General features: G+C 45.5%; 1 protein-coding gene and 1 non-coding gene across 2 annotated transcripts; one reads left to right on the top strand and one right to left on the bottom strand.

Moving 5' to 3' along the window:
* The first annotated feature begins 6,427 nt into the window (after positions 1-6,427).
* Positions 6,428-6,530, top strand: LOC138431539 (U6 spliceosomal RNA). The gene has a single exon (XR_011253719.1). It is a non-coding gene; the product is annotated as a U6 spliceosomal RNA (small nuclear RNA).
* A 3,848-nt stretch (positions 6,531-10,378) lies between these two features.
* RIPPLY3 (ripply transcriptional repressor 3) lies at positions 10,379-20,023 on the bottom strand. Its single transcript, XM_069598579.1, has 6 exons — positions 19,766-20,023; positions 19,245-19,446; positions 18,264-18,342; positions 17,594-17,660; positions 13,777-13,844; positions 10,379-11,934 (listed from the first exon to the last, which is right to left on the bottom strand). Exons 1-6 carry the CDS (start codon positions 20,021-20,023, stop codon positions 11,634-11,636), a joined length of 975 nt encoding a protein of 324 aa, XP_069454680.1. The 3' UTR covers positions 10,379-11,633.
* Between the last annotated feature and the right edge of the window lie 266 nt (positions 20,024-20,289).

Raw genomic sequence — 20,289 nt, 5'->3', positions numbered from 1 at the left:
CTTGATAAACCCAGGAGAGTCAAAAACTAAGAGTGCCCAAGAGGAAACCAAAGGGTTTCTTGAGAGCTTTTATTCTTTACGTCACTTTTCAAAGTGAATTTTGTTATGCCAAAAAGAGATTGTATAATTCTTTTAGTGGTTTAGTGGCTTAAGAAGACGCAAATATGGTTATAGTAGAAGAGCTTAAGCTTTTTAAAACAACTTTATTGGGGGTGTAATTTAAATACTATAGAGTTTTGTTGACACTAAACAATTCAATGATTTTAGTAAATTGATAGAAATGTTCAACAATCACCATCATCCAACTTTAGAACATTTCTATCACTGCTAAAAGTTTCCTTGTGCCCATTTACAGTTAATCCCTGTTCCCACTGCCAGCACGAAGCAACCAGTTCTGCTTTTTGTTATTATAAATTTGCATTTTCTTATATAAATGGAATCACACACTATAATCTGTTGTATCTTGTTGCTTTCACTTAGCATGACATTTTCAAGATCCACTCATGTTTTAGCCTGTGTTAAAACTTCATTGCATTCCTTCGATTGCTCGATAATGTCCCATTACATGGTTGTCTCATATTTTATTTATCCATGCACCAGTTGATATATCTATCAATTTGGACTATTTCCAGTTTGGAGTTATTATGAATAAACCTGCTATGAACATTCATGTGCAAGTCTTTGAGTGGACAAATGCTTTCATTTCTCCTGGATAGAGTCCAAGGAATGGAACGGTTAGACTGTATGTTAAAGTTCTGTTAAACTTTTCACTGAAGGGCTTTCCTTGTGGCTCAGCTGGTAAAGAATCTGCCTGCAATGCGGGAGACCTGGGTTCTATCTATCCCTGGGTTGGGAAGATCCCCTGGAGAAGGGAAAGGCTACCCACTGCAGTATTCTGGCCTGGAGAATTCCGTGGACTGTATAGTCCATGGGGGTCTCAAAGAGTCAGACATGACTGAGTGACTTTCACTTCCACTTTTTAATGAAATTGCCAAACTGTTTCCCAAATTGTTAGCTAATTTACACTCCCACCAGTGATGTATGAGGTTTCCAGTTTCTCCACATTACTGACAACACTTGTTGTTATCTTACACAAATAGTAACCATTCTGTGGGCATCATCAAAAAGTCTACAAATAATACATGCTGGGGAGCGTGGAGAAAAGGAAACCCTCCTACACGGTTGTGGAGAAGAGTATGGAAATTCCTTAAAAAATGAAAAACAGAGTTACCGTGTGATCCAGCAATCCCACTCCTGGGCATATATCCAGAGAAAACTCTAATTTAAAACAATGCATTCCTCAGTGTTCACAGTGGCTATTTACAATAGCCAAGATGTGGAAGCAACCTAAGTGTCTCTCTACAGATAAATAAAGATGTGGTACATATACGCAGTGGAATAATAGTCAGACACGGATGACATTTTGCCATTTGCAGCAACATGGCTGGACCTAGAGGTGATCACACTAAGTGAAGTAAATCAGACAGAGAGAGACACATTTTATATGGTATCACATATATGTGGAATCTGAAAAATAATAGAAATGAATTTATTTAAAAAGCAGAAACAGATCCACAGACATAGAAAACAAACTTATGTTTATCAAAGTGGAAGGGGGGAAGGGATAAATTAGGAGTGTGGGATTAACATATACACTCCTATATATAAAATAGATAACCAGCAAGGACTTACTGTACAGCACAAGGAATTATATTCCTTGCCTTGTAATAATACATAATGGAAAACAATCTGAAAAGAATATAAATATAAAACTGAATCACTTTGCTGTACACCTGAAGATAGCACAATACTGTAAATCAAATACAGTTCAATTTCTAAAAAAATTGTGATAGGTTTTTATCACAACTTAATTTATTAGAATTTTATCACAATTTAATTCATTAGAATTAAAAACTCTAATGACAGTATCTCACTGTGGTTTTAATTTGCATTTCTGTAAGGAAAGGGGTCCATCTAGTCAAGGCTATGGTTTTTCCTGTGGTCATGTGTGGATGTGAGAGTTGGACTGTGAAGAAAGCTGAGTGCTGAAGAATTGATGCTTTTGAACTGTGGTGTTGGAGAAGACTCTTGAGAGTCTCTTGGACTGCAAGGAGATCCAACCAGTCCATCCTAAAGGAGACCAGTCCTGGGTGTTCTTTGGAAGGACTGAAGCTAAAGCTGAAATTCCAGTGCTTTGGCCACCTCATGCAAAGAGTTGAATCATTGGAAAAGACTCTGATGCTGGGAGGGATTAGGGGTAGGAGGAGAAGGGGACGACAGAGGATGAGATGGTTAGATGGCATCACCAACTCGATGGGTGTGAGTTTGAGTGAACTCCGGGAGTTGGTGATGGACAGGGAGGCCTGGTGTGCTGCAATTCATGGGGTCACAAAGAGTCAGACACGACTGAGTGACTGAACTGAAACTGAAGGAATAATGACATGGAGCATCTTTTTTGAAATATCTAAAACTATAAAATAAAACCAGCTTGTAAGGGTTACCATTTAGGGACATAATGAAATATTAAAATTAAAAAAATAAAAATATTAAATATTAAGTATTAAAATAATACTGCATTTTAGACTTGCCCAGCAACCTCAAAGGAAATTTTTATAAGCATCCATCATTTTCATGATCATCATAAAAAATCACCTACTCATGCATTGGTCTTTCACCAGTAATTCCACAAAAGTGAGTCAGTTACTCGTGCCCTTCAGGAAAGTAGAAAATTCTCCCTCTGATATTTCTTTTTTTTTAATATTTATTTATTTTTAATTGATTGATGATTGCTTTACAATATTGGTTTGATCTCTCATTCCCAGGAGCTCAGCTTGCCCCTCTGGAGGCCTGGGGTCTTCTGCTGTAGGAGCTGTTGCAGTATCTTGATGAGTTTCTGATGTATTTGTGGGGAGGCTGGTGATCTCCCCATCTTCCTCCTCTACCATCTTCTTCCACCTCCTCCCTGTGATATTTCTGTATAGCGTACTTTTTCTCATATTCAGAGATATCATCTTCCTGCCACCAAAAAAAAAAGTGATTAAAATAAACTAGGACAGAGGACAAATACCTCTGAGTTGAGTTGCTTGTTCAAGGGTCCAAAATAAAATGACGGAAACATCTTAGTAGAGTCTGTATAATTCACAAAGCAAGGTGTGTGCTACAGAAACAGATAAGAGTAGGGACCCGTGGCCTGCGGTTCGTGTGATTAATTCCAAATCAGGGAAGCTGCCCAGAGACCAAGGCAGGGAGGTGGGGAAGGGGCCTGGCTCACTGCTGGAAAGAGTATTTTTTGGGTTGTGGGTTCTGTTCTCAGATTTGACCCTTTCTGTAGTTGGATTTTCTCTGTATGTAAAGGGATGAACCGAGTTCAAGAGCTTTGTTGAAAGCTCAATAAGTTTGTGAAAACTTCTCGGAATCTGAAGAAAAGAGTTCTTAAATTTTCTTCTCTTTCAACTTGTTGAAGGAGTTGAAAGTCCCAGGTTTCCCCTCACATTTCTATTGCATGTCCCATTCTCTAACGAAATAAACTCCTAAATCACATTACAGAATTCCAACTCAGGAAAAATGAAGATCCCACCGACTATGGTCACTTGCTGGCCCCAAACAGCGCCTCTGAGTTCCAGCTCATCTTTAAAGATCTCAAAGAAAAAAAAAAAGGCTTGTTGTCATCTCATGCTTTTTCTTTAGAACTTCTTGGTCTCTGTCTCCCTTTCCCCAGTTCTTAAACTATTTTCTGGCTGGAAGAGACCAGACACACGCAGGGTGGACTCATAAATAAATTAGTGCGCTCTTGCTTTCATTTCTATACACACAGTGGAAATGGGCCCATCCTTCTACCAATTGCCATATACACGAATGGTCAAAAGTGTTATTCCTAATAGCTCCAAACTGGAAACTGAGCCAGTACTCATCAGCAGGAGAAGGGATGAGGAAATAGTGGTTTATGGTGAGTGTAGCCATGCAATTAAAAGACACTTGCTCCTTGGAAGAAAAGCTATGACCAACCTAGGCCTCATATTCAAAAGCAGAGACATTACTTTGCCAACAAAGGTCCGTCTAGTCAAAGCTATGGTTTTTCCAGAGTCATGTGTGGATGTGAGAGTTGGAGTATAAAGAAAGCTGAGCGCTGAAGAATAGATGCTTTTGAATTGTGTTGGAGAAGACTCTTGAGAGCCCCTTGGACTGCAAGGAGATCCAACCAGTCCATCCTAAAGGAAATCAGTCCTGAATATTCATTGGAAGGACTGATGCTAAAGCTGAAACTCCACCTGATTTGGCCACCTCATGCGAAGAGTTGACTCGCTGGAAATGCCCCTGATGCTGGGAAAGATTGAAGGCAAGAGGAGAAGGGGACGACAGTGGATGAGATGGTTAGATAGCATCACCAACTCGATGGACATGAGTTTGAGTAAACTCCGGGAGTTGTTGATGGACAGGGAGGCCTGGTGTGCTGCAGTCCATGGGGTCGCAAAGAGTCAGACATGACTGAGCGACTGAAATGAATGGGGGTCTTATTCAGCACTGAGAAGAAGCCATCTATAACTGCAACACTCTGAATGAAGTCAAAATGCAATGCTAAGGTGAGAAGCCAGATAAAAAAGAGCCCATGTGTGAGTCCACTGACTGCAAGTTCAGAACCAGGCAAGTGGAATCCATAAGTGCTGGAGGTGGTGGGGACCAGGAGCAGTTACAAGAGCTGTCCTGGGCTTCTGTTATTTTTTTATTGGGATGCTGTTTTCATGCACATATTAACTTTGCAAAAATGTATCAAGTTTATGTTATTAGAAGTTCTTCAGTTCAGTTCAGTTCAGTCACTCAGTTGTGTCTGACTCTTTGCGACCCCATGAGCCCCAGCACGCCAGGCCTCCCTGTCTATCACCAACTCCCGGAGTCCACCCAAACCCATGTCCATTGAGTCGGTGATGCCCTCCCACCATCTCATCCTCTGTCGTCCCCTTCTCCTCCTGCCCTCAATCTTTCCCAACATCAGGGTCTTTTCAAATCAGTCAGCTCTTCGCATCAAGTGGCCAAAGTATTGGAGTTTCAGCTTCAGCATCCGTACTTCCAATGAACACCCAGACTGATCTCCTGTAGGATGGACTGGCTGGATCTCCTTGCAGTCCAAGGGACTCTCAAGAGTCTTCTCCAACACCACAGTTCAAAAGCATCAATTCTTCAGTTCAGCTTTCTTTATAGTCCAACTCTCACATCCATACACGACCACTGGAAAAGCCATAGCCTTGACCAGACGAACCTTTGATGACAAAGTAACACCTCTGCTTTTTAATATGCTATCTAGGTTCGTCATAACTTTCCTTCCAAGGAGTATTATTTTCAATAGGAAGTCTACACTGGGACTTCCCTGGTGATTTCAACTTCATGTTTCTACTGCAGTGGATTCGGGTTTGATCCTTGGTCTAGGAACTAAGATCCTGCATGCCCACTTGGTGAAAAATAATAATAATTACATTAAAAAGTTAGCTTGATTTTTTTTTAAATCAAGGGAAGGGACGGAATTCCCTGGCATCCCAGTGGTTAGGACTTTGTGCTTTCACCCAGGTGGCTGGGGATCTCATTGGGGAACTAAGATCCCATGAGCCATGTAGCATAGCCAAAAAAAAAAAAGATCGGGTTAAGGAGGAAGGGGTGCTTTTATTTATTAATACTTATAATAAAATTGCTATGAAATTTCCTCTAAAAAGTGTGCTCATCAAATAGACCTCTGGAATATAAAGAGAAATGAAATATTTTATATAATTTCAGAAAGCAGTTTTATGCCTCTATTTAAAATCTACCTAAAATAAAGTCTCCAATTTTTTTGTATGAAGCCCACTAGAATTTACTACCAAGTCCTGAAAAGTAGGCCTAATCCCCTGGGCCTATGGGCTTTGATAGTACATATTTTAGTTCTTCATAGCTTTCCGTGATAACAAATATTCAGTTCTCCCTGCATGAAGACAGTTCTATTGAAAATGCACCGTGAGTCATGTGATGTCAGTTAGATACTGAAAAGGGGAGGGGGCAGTTGGCATGGGGCGAGCTTGGCCAACTGTAGAAATTTGCAAAAAAGGTTTTGCTTATTTCCTTATTCAAAATGCTTTTTCCCTGAGCCAAGGTAGCTGGATTAAAGTCCAGTAGAGTATAAGCAAGGTGAGGGGTTTGTTCATGGATACATACAGCCCAGGGGAGGATGCCAAGGGATCCGTGGGAAATAATGCAGCAACAAAATGCCCATCAACTGACTATCAGGTCAATAAAATGTGGTCTATCCATACAATGAAATATTATTCGGCCAAATAGTGACACACGCTACAACATGACGACTCTTGTAAATGTTATGCTAAATGAAAGAAGCCAGCCACAAAAGGTCACATGTGTATGGTCCCATTTACATCAAATATTTAGGGAAAAAAAATTCAGAGAGCTCTTGCTTCAGCAGCACATATACTAAAACCGGAATGATACAGAAAAGATTAGCATGGCCCTTGGGCAAAGAGGACATGCAAATCTGTGAAGCATTCCACATTCTAAAGAGCATGTGGTGTATATGCGTAATGGGATATTACTCGGCCATGAAAAAGAATAAGAGGCTGCTATTTGCAGTAGCAAGGATGGACCTGGAGATTGTCATGCTGAGTTAAGTAGGTCAGGCAGAAAAAGACAAACATGTGATGTCACTTACATGTAGAATCTTTAAAAATGGTACAAATGAACTTATTTACAGGACAGAGATAGAGTCACAAATGTAGAAAGCAAATTTGTGGTTGCAGAGGGAGAGGAGAAAAAGGATGGATTGGGAGATTGGGATTGACATATATACACTGCTGCTGCTGCTAAGTTACTCAGTCGCTCTTTGCAACACTATGGATTACAGCCCACCAGGCTCCTCCGTCCATGGGATTCTCCAAGCAAGAATACTAGAGTGGGTTGTCATACCTTCCTGCAAGGAATCTTCCTGACCTAGGAATCAAACCTGCATCTCTTATGTCTCCTGCACTAGCAGATGGGTTCTTTACCACTAGCAACACTTGGGAAGCCTTATATATGTGTGTGTGTGTGTATATATACACTGCTGCTGCTAAGTTGCTTCAGTCGTGTCCGACTCTGCGCGACCCCATAGACGGCAGCCCACCAGGCTTCCCCGTCCCTGGGATTCTCCAGGCAAGAACGCTGGAGAGGGTTGCCATTTCCTTCTCCAATGCAGGAAAGTGAAAAGTGAAAGTGAAGTCGCTCAGTCGTGTCCAACTCTTCTCGACCCCATGAACTGCAGTCCACCAGGCTCCTCCATCCACGGGATTTTCCAGGCAAGAGTGCTGGAGCGGGGTGCCATCGCCTTCTCCGTATATACACACTACTATGTGTAAGACAGATGACTAGTAAGGACCTACTGCACAGCACAGGGAACTCTGCTCAGTGCTCCATAAAGACCTATGTGGGAAAAGAATCTAAGAGTGGATTTATGTACATGCGTGACTGACTCACTTTGCTCCACAGCAGAAACTAACACAACACTGTAAATCAATTAGACTCCAATTAAAAAAAACAACCCAATAACAACAAAAAGAAATTGAGAGAGACAGAAAGTAGGTGTCAGGGACTGGAAGGGCTGGGGGAATGAGACTGACTGACAATGGAAACGGTATTCTTTTGGGAATAATGAAAATATTCTGGAATTAGAGGAGATGGTTGTGGAACTTTGTAAATATACTAAAAGCGAGATGTACACTTTAAAAGGGTAAATTTTAGAATATGCAAGTTATAACACACACACAAAAAATAATTTCTGCCCCAGAAACTGGATTGAAAATAGTACAGAAAATGCAAGTACAAGCAAACCACAAGATAATAGCAAGGCTGAAAAACACCTTCATCATAACCTCATCTTCTACATTATCAAGGCAGTAAGATCAGATGAAAAGATGGCAAAACAATTGAAATTTTCAAGAAAAATAATTGATTATGGTGTACACCCAAACTAACATAGTGTCTGCTGCTGCTGCTAAGTCTGTTCAGTCATATTCGACTCTGCGTTACCCCATAGACGGCAGCCCACCAGGCTCCCCCGCCCCTGGGATTCTCCAGGCAAGAACACTGGAGTGGGTTGCCATTTCCTTCTCCAATGCATGAAAGTGAAAAGTGAAAGTGAAGTCGCTCAGTCGTGTCTGACTCCTAGCGACCTCATGGACTGCAGCCCACCAGGCTCCTCCATCCATGGGATTTTCCAGGCAAGAGTATTGGAGTGGGCTGCCATTGCCTTCTCATAGCATCAATTTTACTCAACTAAAAAATAATTGAATTAACATTATCAGCGGACCTCAAACAAAGCATATTTTATACCTTAGATATAATGACCACATGTTTAAGACTATGGGATTCTCAATCTAGTATTTTACCAAATTTCGTCAAACTTAATGATAAATGTTTTGTGATCTCCTCAGGACAGAGGAGCCTGGCAGGCTACAGTCCATGGGGTCGCAGAGAGTCAGACATGACAGAGCAACTAAGTACAGATTGTTTAACACAGAAGTGCAAAAAGAAACACACCACTGGGATAATAATTTTTTTTCCTATTTAAAACTGGTTAACATAGTAAACAAAAAACAATATGAAATGCATTCTTTTGTTAGCAGATGGGTTGGAAGAATCAATGAAAATGTGGTAGAAATTTGGAGAAACACATTACAACAAACTATTCAGTGTGGGAGGTTTGCAGTACAGCTGGGTGAAAGTTCAAAAATGTTTCTAGCATGTTTCAGCTTGTGGTATTTGCAAGATTCCTTGGGAGCTACTTTTGTGAGCCATCAAAAGAGAGATGTGTCAGGGTAGTTGGCCTCAAGCATAAATTACTTATTCAAAATAAGAACACTTTATGGAAACCTGGCAAGTGTAACCATTGCTGGGGTGGGTACTTTGATTAGTAAGATTCCAGAGGAAAGGTAGAAAGATGGTCATTTACAAACTGCATCATTATTAGGCAAGCTATTGCAGGAAATAAACTGAAGGGGAAACGCAGATTTTAGAAAATACCATCAATTGGATTTTTTTTTTTTTGTAAGTGAAGGGAAATTGAGATTGTCGGTAATAGGCCTGGAAATCCCATGGACAGAGGAGCCTGGTGGGCCAGTCCATGGGGTCCCAAAGAGTCAGACACGACTGAGCATAGTGTGTATAGGTTAATTCCAAACTCCTAATTTATCTCCCCCTCCCCTCAGCTGCTTTTTTAATGCTAGGGATGCATGATCAAAAGTGGGGAACTTGCTCAGGTTTGAGCCTTTGTGTAGCCAAACCAGTCACCAGCAAGAACACAGGAGCCCCAAGGCCACCATCTCCTGAGTCACAAATGCCCTCATGCACTCACAGAACCTGTGACACCGTTACCGCCGTGGCTACAGGGTCTTTATTTTCCACATTTGCACTCGGCTGGCTGTGTGCTAAGTAATTTAAGGAAAGTTGACCATGCAACACATTTAAAATTCTGGTGCCACGAGGGCTAGGTTCGGTTTCTTCAAGGTGAACAGGTGACTGGGCCAGATTTTTTTTCTCAGTAAAGTGGATTTATTAGAAAAGCAAGACAAAGCTAAATGTGATGACTTAAGCTGCATCCCAAGCATCATAGGAAGGGAAAATAAGTGTAAGACTTCTAGTTAACTAGATAAAAAGGAAGTCATCTTAAATTCTTTCCAAAATAAGCTCCATTTGTGTCTGAGAGAGCATTGCTCAGTTGTGTCCAACTCCTTGTGACCTAATGGACTGTAGCCCGCCAGGGATTTTCCAGGCAAGAATTCCAGAGTTGGTCGCCACTTACTCCTCGAGGGGATCTTCCCAAACCAGGAACTGAACCCGGGTCTCTCACATTGCGGGCGGAGTCTTCACTGTCTGAGGCACCAGGGAAGCCCACCAAATAATCCCCACAGGAATTGTTAAGATTAGAAAAAGGTTATTTAGACAGTAAGTAAGACAATACAACTAAAATAAAAACATCTAAAAATATATTTTTAAAGAAAAATTTAAAGGAAAAAAATTTTTAAGTATTTCTTTCAAGAGGAAGAGCAATAAAAAAAAAAACCAGATGTTGGCTACCTTTGGACAGAGAAAGAGGAAGATAGAAGGTTTACTTTTACTTTACGACATACAATTTTCAGTACTGTTTGGATTGTTAGAATATTTGCATGTGTCTCCTACTGTTTAATATTAATGACTTGTTTGAGCATTGAGGTTATAGGCCATTTTACTTTCATTTTTATACTTTTTCTGCATTCCTAAAAAACAAATATAATTTGAAGAGTTACACATAGAAAAATCCTGACAAATTTTTAAAAACTTTAAAGCAGGCACTGATTTAATGTAAAACATCAAAGAGAAGGTGATTATCAAATGATTTTGTCTTTCAAAATATTTATTTCAGGTAGAAACTAGGAAGACAATCACATGTAAAATAGTTCCATAAAAAACTCTGACAAATACACTCATCTGGTCGTCAAAAAATAAAACCCTGAAAATAATATTACACTAAGTACTTCGATTGGAAACAGTGTTTTGTTATTTAAGTAAAAAGCCCAAGGCAGTCTCCAACGAAGAGCTAGTAAGCTCTTCTGTTCATACACACAGCCCTTAGACAAGAATCATAGACATTTTTATCCAGAATGGTCTTCCATCCCCAAATCCTGATCTTTTATTTTTGTTACTCTTATGGAAATTATTCAATGTGTTTACGTGCTTTTCATAACCTTTTTTCCAGAATGCCTAAATAACCACATCAACCTTGAACAATAAATCATTTTTATAAAAGTTGTTGTTCAGTCGCTCAGTCATGTCTGACTCTGCATGACCCTGGACTGTAGCCCCCTAGGCTTCCCTGTCCTTTGCTATCTCCCAGAGTTTGCCCAAACTCACATCCATTGAGTCAGTGATACCATCCAACCACCTCATCCTCTGTTGTCCCCTTCTCCTCCTGCCCTCAATCTTTTCCCAGCATCAGGGTCTTTCCTACTGAGTCAGTTCTTTGCATCAGGTGGCCAAAGTACTGGAGTCTCAGCTTCAGCATCAGTCCTTCCAGTGAATATTCAAGACTGACCTCCTTTAGGATGGACTGGTTGCATCTCCTTGCAGTCCAAGGGACTCCCAAGAGTCTTCTCCAGCACCAGAGTTCAAAAGCATCAGTTCTTCGGCTCTCAATTTTCTTCACAGTCTAATTCTCACGTCTGTACATGACTACCAAAGAAACCATAGCTTTGACTGCTGGGACCTTTGTTTAAAACGTGGATGTAGCCAAACGAGGGGTCTCAGGTTAAGTGAGAGGCAAGGGTGGGGTACTAATCGATATGGAATGATCTGTCCTTTAATCGGCACAGTGACACTGCTGGGTGTGCTTTGGAGGCGGGCCCTACCGGGTAACAGCCTGCGTTAATGCAAACATCTAGGATCTAGAATCCTCTCTCGAAGCTACGAATGGGACACAAAGAATCACTCAGAGGAGGATGAGTAAAAGCCAAGTCCTGGGGGCCGGTGGGGTGCTACCCAAAGACAGCCGAGTCCTTGTAGGCCCAGTGGACACGCGAAGAGTCCTGGAGCGGCTGTCCCGCAGGGCTGTCCCCGGGGCACGTGTGAGGTGGGCTGGTGCAGGAGAGACAGACTTACACGCTTGAGAGGCAAGCAGCAGCCTCGGGGGAGTCAGGGTCGGGGGGTGGACGCCTCCCATTGAGGCCCCCGGGCTGCCGAGCCGGGTTTGCAGACCCGTCTCTGGCCTTCCCCTCTGAGGTGTCTGCCACCTCCTCGCGCTGCAGGGCGGAGAGCTGGGTGTCTTCCTCCAGCTCCTCCTCTGACTCAGACTCGTCGTTGTAGAAGTGGATGGTGGCTTGCACAGGGAAACTGGCCAGCACCTTCTCCCCAGAGCTCTGCAGATACTCTTGACGCTTAGAAATGGGCAAGTAGAGTCTGAGATGAAAAACAAGTACACCGTTAGTCAGCCTGAAGAGTCTTCAACGGCATCGAGAGAAGCCTTTAGAAGCAGCTAATGCCCAATCTTCCTCTCTCATTTTGCCTTCAGTGTGCACGGTGGGTTTTTTTTTTTAAATTATTATTATTCTGTGCACAGAACACAAAACTGAGCAGGTGGGGGCACCTGGTGATGAACCCCGTTCTAGGTCAGAAATGAGCTACCAAGAGCTCCCTGGGAGAGCCAGTGGTTAAGGCTGCGCTTCCACTGCAGGGGGGTGCTGATTGGATCCCTGGTAGGGGAACTAAGATCTCACATGCTGCAGGACCCTGAACAAACAAAAATCCCGAAACCTGCTCTTTTCAGGCTTCCCCAGTAGCTCGGACAGTAAAGAATATGCCTGCAATGTGAGAGGCCTGGGTTCGATCCCTGAGTTGGGAAGATCCCCTGGAGAAGGGCATGGCAACCCACTCCAGTATTCCTCCCTGGGAAATCTCATGGAGAGAGAAGCCTGGCGGGCTAAAGTCCAGGGGGTCACAAAGAGTCAGACATGACTGAGCTTTTCTCCAGAATCCCCAGGGAAATCACCCCACATTAGTATTTTTAAAGCTTCCTCAGTGATTCTGGGGCTTCCCTGATAGTCAGTTGGTAAAGAATCTGCCTGGCTCAGCTGGTAGAGAATCCGCCTGCAATGCGGGAGACCTGGGTTCCATCCTTGGGTTGGGAAGATGCCCCTGGAGAAGGGAGAGGCTCTCCACTCCAGTATTCTGGCCTGGAGAATTCCATGGACTGTATAGTCCATGGATCACAAAGAGTTGGACACGACTGAGCGAACTGCACGGCACTTGCAGTGGTTCTATGAGAATTGAAGACTATGGGTGGAACACTAGGAGAACGTCCTTTATCCCCAAATCACTCTTTGATCAGTCTGAGGGGCTCAGAATTTTATCTCCAGCAGATAGTATCTTCGGGTTTTATTAAAGCCTCTAGTCTTCCAGACTAACCAGGGTAACAATACTCTGCCGAGAGGTAATAGCACAGGGTAGGTTTATTTTGATGAAGGAAATGACAGCTGGAGAGAGAGGGGCTGAGAGAAATAGAGAGAGGCACACAGAGGAAAAGACACGCTGAGAACGAACCACTTGCCTAAAATGAAACGTAAAAGGATTAGAGCAGTGAGGGTCCTGATCACTGTCAGCAGAACCACTGAGATGGCAGAGGTTTCAACCACAGTACAGCATCCATCCAGCCCCTCATTTTCTCCACACCCACAGTTAGGAGGTCTATTTTGCACTAGGCAATATATTAACTTATATGCTGGGAGAAAATAGAAAGGAACCTAAATATCTAAGTGAATAAGCAGATATATACATCTACAAGTCACATGCAATTAAATGCATGGCAAAATGTATAATGAGAGATATAAACAAAAAGTATCAACACAGGGGATTTTCCTAGCTAAGATCCCCAGCTCCCAAAGCAGGGGGACCCGGGTCGACCCCTGGGCAGGTGACTAAATCCCACAAGCTGCAACTAAAGATTCCACATGCTGCAACTAAGATCCAGCACAGCCGATAAATAAATAATTTTTTTAAGTATAGATATAAAAAAAAGAGGCCAATTTCAACTTGCACCTGAAACACTGAATAAATAAATGAATAAATTCCAGATATCCAACGGAATATTCTTGAACTTCCTTAGGGTAATCATAACCAAATAATGTTGGTAAATACACTGAATTTTTTGCAATTTTTGAAAATGTATACACTTGAAGACACTAAAGTGTGCTGAAGCTTATAGTAAAAGGAATGATATATTTCTATGGTGAAGTTAGATATTACCTGACAGGATGCTGAAACCCAAAGGCCCCCTTCGATCCAAAGGTTTCTTGATCACCCCCAGGCTCAAGCTGCAAGGACAGACACATACAAACTCAGACACAGTCAAGAATCCTTTGAAAGCAGCATCCCGAAGCCTTAAAAAATAAAATGTAAGTAGCCTGCACTCGGGCCTTCCCAGGTGGTGCAGTGGTAAAGAATCTGCCTGCCAACTCATGAGATGCAAGAGATGAGGGTTTGATCTCTGGCTCAGGAAAATCCCCGGTATAGGAAACGGCAACCCACTCCAGTATGATTGCCTGGGAAATCCCAAGGAGCCTAGCGGGAACTCCCGTGGGAGCCTAGTCCACAGGGTTGCAAAGAGTCAGACACGACTGCACACACATGTGTGCACAGCCTGCACTTGGTAGGATCAGTTCCAATTTTAGAGACAATTTAAACAATAGAATATTGATGAGCTCCCCTTCCTTTGACAGTTGTCACAATGTCCCAGCACTGTGAGGGGTCCCAAGACGGAAAGATGAGTTGGACACAGGCCCGCATTTCACACATTTTAAAATCTAATGGGGAAAGACACACTTGGAGGTAAATAACCACACTATAAAAGCATCAAGCAGAAAGATGCTAACTATTCTAAGCAAGGAGGGGGATCAGGAAAGGATTCATGGGGAGCCTGGCAGAGACATCGATAGCACTTGGGTATTCAGTTCTGGGCCCATCCACGGTGGAGCAGAGCATCCGATTCCAAGGGTCAGGAAAATAGACAGCATAGGTAGGGAAAGGTAGAGCCCAGTGTGAAATGAATGAGAAACTGCACTAGCAAAAGGGCTCAACAGGATGTTGAATCCAGATACCGAACACCTTGAAAACACATGACTGAGTCTAGGTTTCATTCTGCAGACAGAATTTAAGACCATTAATGATTTCTAAGTTAGGTGTTCAACAATGAGCTCTATATTTTAAGGATCATGGTGGCTGCTAGAAGTAGCGAATAGCATAGATTGGTAAGGTAAGGGCTTGGAGGTCTCTGGCAAGAGGTGACAGAGATTTGAACTCAAGTAACACAAACCAGGGGGCTTTCCAGGTGGTATTAGTGGTAAACAACCCACCTGTCAATGCATGAGACATAAGAGTTATGGGCTTGATCCCTGCGTGGGCAAGATCCCCTGGAGGAAGGCACGACAACCCACTCCAGTATTCTTGCCTGGAGAATCCCTCGAACAGAGGACCCTGGTGGACTCCAGTCCACAGGCTCATACACAGTCAAGACACAAATGAAGCGACTTAGCATGCATGCAACACCAACCGGAAGGGAAGAGGAAGACAGGTTCCCAAGGACATGCATAGCATTTGAAAGGTAGGACACTGCTCGCTGCAGGCCCTGAACAGCCAAAGCAATCTCAAGAAAGGATGACAAGCTCGAGACATCACGCTTCTTGGTTTCAAATTATTAGTATATTACAAAGCTATAGTGAGCAAAACAGTAGTTGATCAAAATCAAAACAATATCAAACAGCTATTGGCTTAAATACAGACACATAGATCAACGGGACAGATTAGAGAGCCCAGAAATAAATTCATGCATATATCAGCAATCAATTCATAACAAGGGGCCCAAAAAAATACAATGGGTAAAGGACAGTCTTTTCAATAAACGGTGTTGAGAAAACTGAATAACCACGTGCAAACTGGGCCCTTGTCCTGGCCCTGGTTTCAGGAAGTCACGTCTGCGCTAAGCTCTTTTGTAATTATTGCTGTTGTTCAGTGGGTCAGTCATGTCCAAGCCGTGAAAGGGAAATCAGATCGGGGAGGGTGACCCCCGCTGCTCAGGGGTTTGAGACTTTCCCTTGACTTTAGATTGTATTCTAATTTTGGTCTGCTGACCTGCAGTTCAGGTCACTAGACAGTAGCCCCCTCCACCCCGACCCCTACCGTCCCAGGCCAATGACATTTCTCAAGAAATACAAACAGGGCTTCCAGTGGTTAAGAATATGCTTTGCAAGACAGGGGGCATCGTTCAGTCCCTGGTCCGGGAGTATCCCATACGCTGCAGAACAGCTAAGCCCCTATGACAAAACTACCCTGCTCTATCTAGAGCCTACGAACTGCATGCCACTAACCGAGCCCACGTGCCTACAACTGGGCTCTGCCACGAAAGGAGTCACCGCAGTGAGAAGGCCCGTGCACCACAGCAAAGAGCAGTCCCCGCTACCCTCAACTAGAGAAAGGCTGCGCAAAGCAACGAAGATCCAGAGCAGCCAATAAATAAATAAATAAATAAAAAGGCAGTTTTAAAAAAAGAAACATTCAGCATAGCTCAGGAGCCGAACAATTCTCCCGCTTTGTCGGGAGGGGGCGCTGCTGAGCAAGAAGCCGGCCCTCGCCTCTCCTGGTTGCGCTCACCTGGCTGGGGCTCGGGGAACCCACAGCGGTACCGGGGGTCGTTCGCCACTGACCTCTCTGTCCAGCCAATCGGACGCTGCAAAGAGCGGGCCAGTGGGGAGCCGGGCAGCTGAGCGCTACAGCTCGCGCGAACACCCACTCTCCACCCCACCCAACTCCCCCGCAAAATAATCCATGGACACAACTTCATCCATTGTGCCTTGTGGATGACCCATAGAAAGCTGCTATAGCTTAACATTTTTCTGCAAGTAATCATTTTTTCTCACCAATGGCCTTCTCATCATAATAGAAAACAGGACTACCTTACACTAGGAAAGTGTGCTGTATTTTTTATTTTTGCGAACAACTGGTAGACTACACATACTTTTCATTTAAAAGAAAACTGGATATTTTTTTTCTTCCAAACACTGTTTAAAATTAATATGCTTACGAACTTAAGTTTGGATGCAAGAGAAGGAATTACTTCCCATTATCTAGTTATTGCAGGTAAGAATAATTTGGGCTAAGAAAAAATTATATTCCTCATTCATTTAACATAGATTTGATTTGCTGCACTTTAGTAACTGAATTAAAACTCCCATTATTCAGACTAATTTAATAAAGGAGTCTAAATATCAAAATGCCAGAGAAGTCTGAACCTGAGTTTCTTAGACTAGAAATAACTGTGCACTCTGCCATAAGTGTTACCTAATGGTCCTTCCTAGCCTGATTAACTCTGGCACTTTAAAAGCCATTAATTTATACTTTAAAATATAACAAAGGACAGGTGAATTCTATGAAGGCAAGTCATTACTCCGGTAAGTATAAAGCACTTTAGTTACTAATGCAGGAGACGAAAGAATAGTGGTGGCGATTAATCTTGCCCTCCAAAGCCCTCAGCTGGAGTGTGTTTGCTCAGCAAGCATGACTTAGGAGCACTTGCAGACAGGGCCCAGAGTTTCAGAAGAGTCAGATGGCAGGTGGAGACTTTTCACTGCACCTTCTGGGCCCTCCAGACAGAGCTCTGCCCATATTTGCACTATGGCACCAGCCTAGTGCCAATCTTTTGAGCCTATGCTCATCTTTTCTCTAATTTGAGGGGAACCAAGGCCTTCTCTCCCTCCTACCTGCTGTGTTACCAGGGGGAAGAAAAAATGCAACGTGGAAGAAGCATTTTATGATGTCCTTGAAACAGTTCTACCATCGTGGCTTTGCTTTTCAAGAAACAGAAGCAAGCCAGAGCCAATCTGTGTCTGAGTCAGATCCCATCAACACCTGAGCGGCCAGGTGCCCACTCCCAGACCCCAGGGCAATTCTGCGTTAGATGACCGAGGGAGGGACTGGCTGAGGAGGCCTTTCCTGGTCCCTTCATTGTAGAGATGGTGCCGCTTCCTGGGCGAACCGGTTGGTATCTGCAAGGCCCACACATTAACCTTACCTCACTTCCAGCTCTGGTGGGCTCAGCTTCCTGAGGGGTCAAGGTCCAAGGTCTCCAGGGAGTTTGGCTGGAAGGACAGGGACCAAGAGTGAACCACAGCATTTTCTGCTTTTAAAGTTGGATCATAAGAGTTATCACTCTAATCACTTCTAATGTCTGCCTAAATGTCACTGGACACACCAGAATGTTCTTTCAAGTTCTCAGTCTGTGTGTTAAGCCTGTGCTATGTGTGTGTGTGTGTGTGTGTGTGTGTGTGTGTCTGTGTTTCTCCCGCCACATTTCCAGTTCTCTGCCTTCACCGGGCTTTGAGAACTCCCAAATCTGAGACACATTAGTTGAGAAATTGCTCTCACAGCCTAGCTGGATTCTTCAGTTCATCCTCCCCACTGTAGCTGGCTACTTGGTCGCTCATTCATTTCAACCTCATTTCCCTGATTACTGAAAGATCAGGACTCCAGAGACCAGTCGGCAGAGTTTTACCAGGCAAAAAAAGCGGGACTGAGTTTCTCCTCTCTGACCGTCTGGCCACCCAGCCCCTTCCCCACCTCCCCTGCTAATTTGATTTTAACTTGACTACCTTAAAAGGGGCTGGTAACCCCCACCCCCACCCCCACCCCCGCACCGCCGGGACAGCGAACGCTGAACCCCAAGCACGGGACAAACAAAGAACATCACCAAGGATGTGACGGTCAAGAGGACGCGACACCCCCGCAGGGCTCGCTCAGCGGCCAGCTGGGTGGGTTCCAGACCTAGAAACGGAAGCTTTGGTCCACTGCCGGCCACCTCTGGGGCCTCCCCACTTGGGAACGGAGCTCAGGAGCCGAGAAGATTCTGCATCTCTGTCTCACTCCTAGGAACTTGCGGGGCGTCGCCGTCGGGCTCCAGGGTTCCGCCTGGTCACCCCGCGATCAGCGCGGCCGGAGCATCCTGCCTGCTTTGCCCGCACCCACGCGCCGCGGGGACGCCCTCACCTCTCGGGCCGGCGCGGCGCCGGTGGTCCCCGGGGACCGTCCCCGACGCAATGACAGACGCGTCCCCGCGCCTCCGGGGCTCCGGCCGCCGCCTCGGGTCTCATGGTGCCCTCGGAAGACTCGGCGCCCGCGGTCGGCCGCGCCTTTAACCGCTCCGGCGAGGGCGCTCCCCCACCCGCGCGCTCGGCGCCAGGTTTAAAAACGGGGGGCGGGGCGGGGAGGGGACACGGAGACCCGGGAGAGGGTGGGGTGCGCACCGGAGAAACTCCGGGAGGGGACGAGCGAAGATCCTGGGAGGCTGGGGGACCAGGCCAAGGAGCGGACTCGGGACGCCCGGGGGGCAAGGGCGTGGGGGCGGGGGACAAAGGAAACCCCGGCAAGGTCGCCAGGGGCAGGGGCGAGGAAGCTGGGGAGGGGGCGGCGGGAAGTGACCCGGGACGCCAGAAGAGGGGGGCACGTGGTGGGCACCGGGGGCGGGGGGCTTCGCCCAGGCGTCTCCCCCCTCCCGGGGCTGGAAAGGCGGGATCCCTGGCTTCTCGCCCTTCTGGCGTCTCCGCGGCCCTCGGGTTTTGGTTCCTGCCCCAGTATCTTGGTCTCCAGATTGGTGGGAAAAAAACCCTAACGTCCGCGGCTGTTAAAGCGGCCGCGGGGCTCGTGGCTGGGTCTGGGGGAGCGCTTACCGAAGCCTGTGGACCCGCCCTGCCTTCGGGCCTGGACCGCGGGCGCCGGGGACGCACCGACTAGGATGCGGAAACAGGCGATGGGGCTGCAGCTTCGCTTCCAGGCGGAGGAAGGCGGCCGACAGACCTCTCGCACCCTTCTCGCCGATGGGGGCCTTGGGACGGGAGGTGGCTTTTTCTGGGAGTGGGTGCTATTTACCAGCTGAGCCACAAGGGAAGCCTAATGGAAATCCGTCCTCAATATTCATTGGAAGGAGACTGATGCTGAAGCTGAAACTCCAATACTTTGGCCACCGGATGCGAAGAGCTGACTCATTTGAAAAGACCCTGATGCTGGGAAAGACTGAAGGCTGAAGGAGAGGGAGACTACAGAGGATGAGATGTTGGATGGCATCATGGACTCAATGGACATGAGTTTGGGTAAACTCTGGGAGTTGGTGATGGACAGGGAGGCCTGGCGTGCTGCAGTCCATGGGGTCGCAAAGAGTCGGACACGACTGAGCGACTGAACTGAACGGAACTGGGTGCGATTTTCCTCGGGATAGCCCCAGGCCCGGCACAGCGCCTCGATGAGCCGGTAAGGTGCGCGAGCCCTGAGAACACCTGGCCGGGCTGCAGGGCTCCCGGGGGGCGTGGCTGTCGCGGTCCCCAGCGCTGGGGCAGGAGTGCTGTTTGAAGAGCAGGGCCCCGCGGAAGAACCTGAAGGCGGCCAGCCTGGACTCAGGCCCCTCGCTTACAGACGCCCCATCCCCGCCGCCTCTGAGAACGCCAGCCTCCATTCTGTGGCTTACAGTGAAAGTGAAAAAAGCGAAAGTTAGTCGCTTAAACCTGTCCGACTCTTTGCGATCCCATGGACTCTAGCCCACCAGATTCCTCTGTCCATGGAATTCTCCAGGCAAGAATACTGGAGTGGGTTTCCTTTTCCTTCCCCAGGGGATGTTCCTGACCCAGGGATGGAACTCAGGTCTCCTTCATGGAAGTCAGATTCTTGACCATTTGAGCCACCAGGGAAGCCCCCTGACTTACAGTAATGGTTTTGTTTTGT

This window comes from Ovis canadensis, chromosome 1 (genome assembly GCF_042477335.2).
Source record: "Ovis canadensis isolate MfBH-ARS-UI-01 breed Bighorn chromosome 1, ARS-UI_OviCan_v2, whole genome shotgun sequence".
Taxonomy (NCBI): Eukaryota; Metazoa; Chordata; class Mammalia; order Artiodactyla; family Bovidae; genus Ovis; species Ovis canadensis.
The sequence above is the reverse complement of the archived record's forward strand: the minus strand, read 5'-3'. Positions and strand labels throughout refer to the sequence as shown.

What these genes read in the sequence shown, in the direction of transcription:
- RIPPLY3 (XM_069598579.1), bottom strand. Translation starts at nt 20,023, where the DNA reads ATGGAGGCTGGCGTTCTCAGAGGCGGCGGGGATGGGGCGTCTGTAAGC. An exon ending in GGGCGGGTCCACAGGCTTCG is followed by an intron (nt 18,343 to 19,244) that starts GTAAGCGCTCCC and finishes TTCCGTTTCTAG; the next exon opens with GTCTGGAACCCACCCAGCTG. An exon ending in CCACCAGAGCTGGAAGTGAG is followed by an intron (nt 13,845 to 17,593) that starts GTAAGGTTAATG and finishes CTGTCCTTGCAG; the next exon opens with CTTGAGCCTGGGGGTGATCA.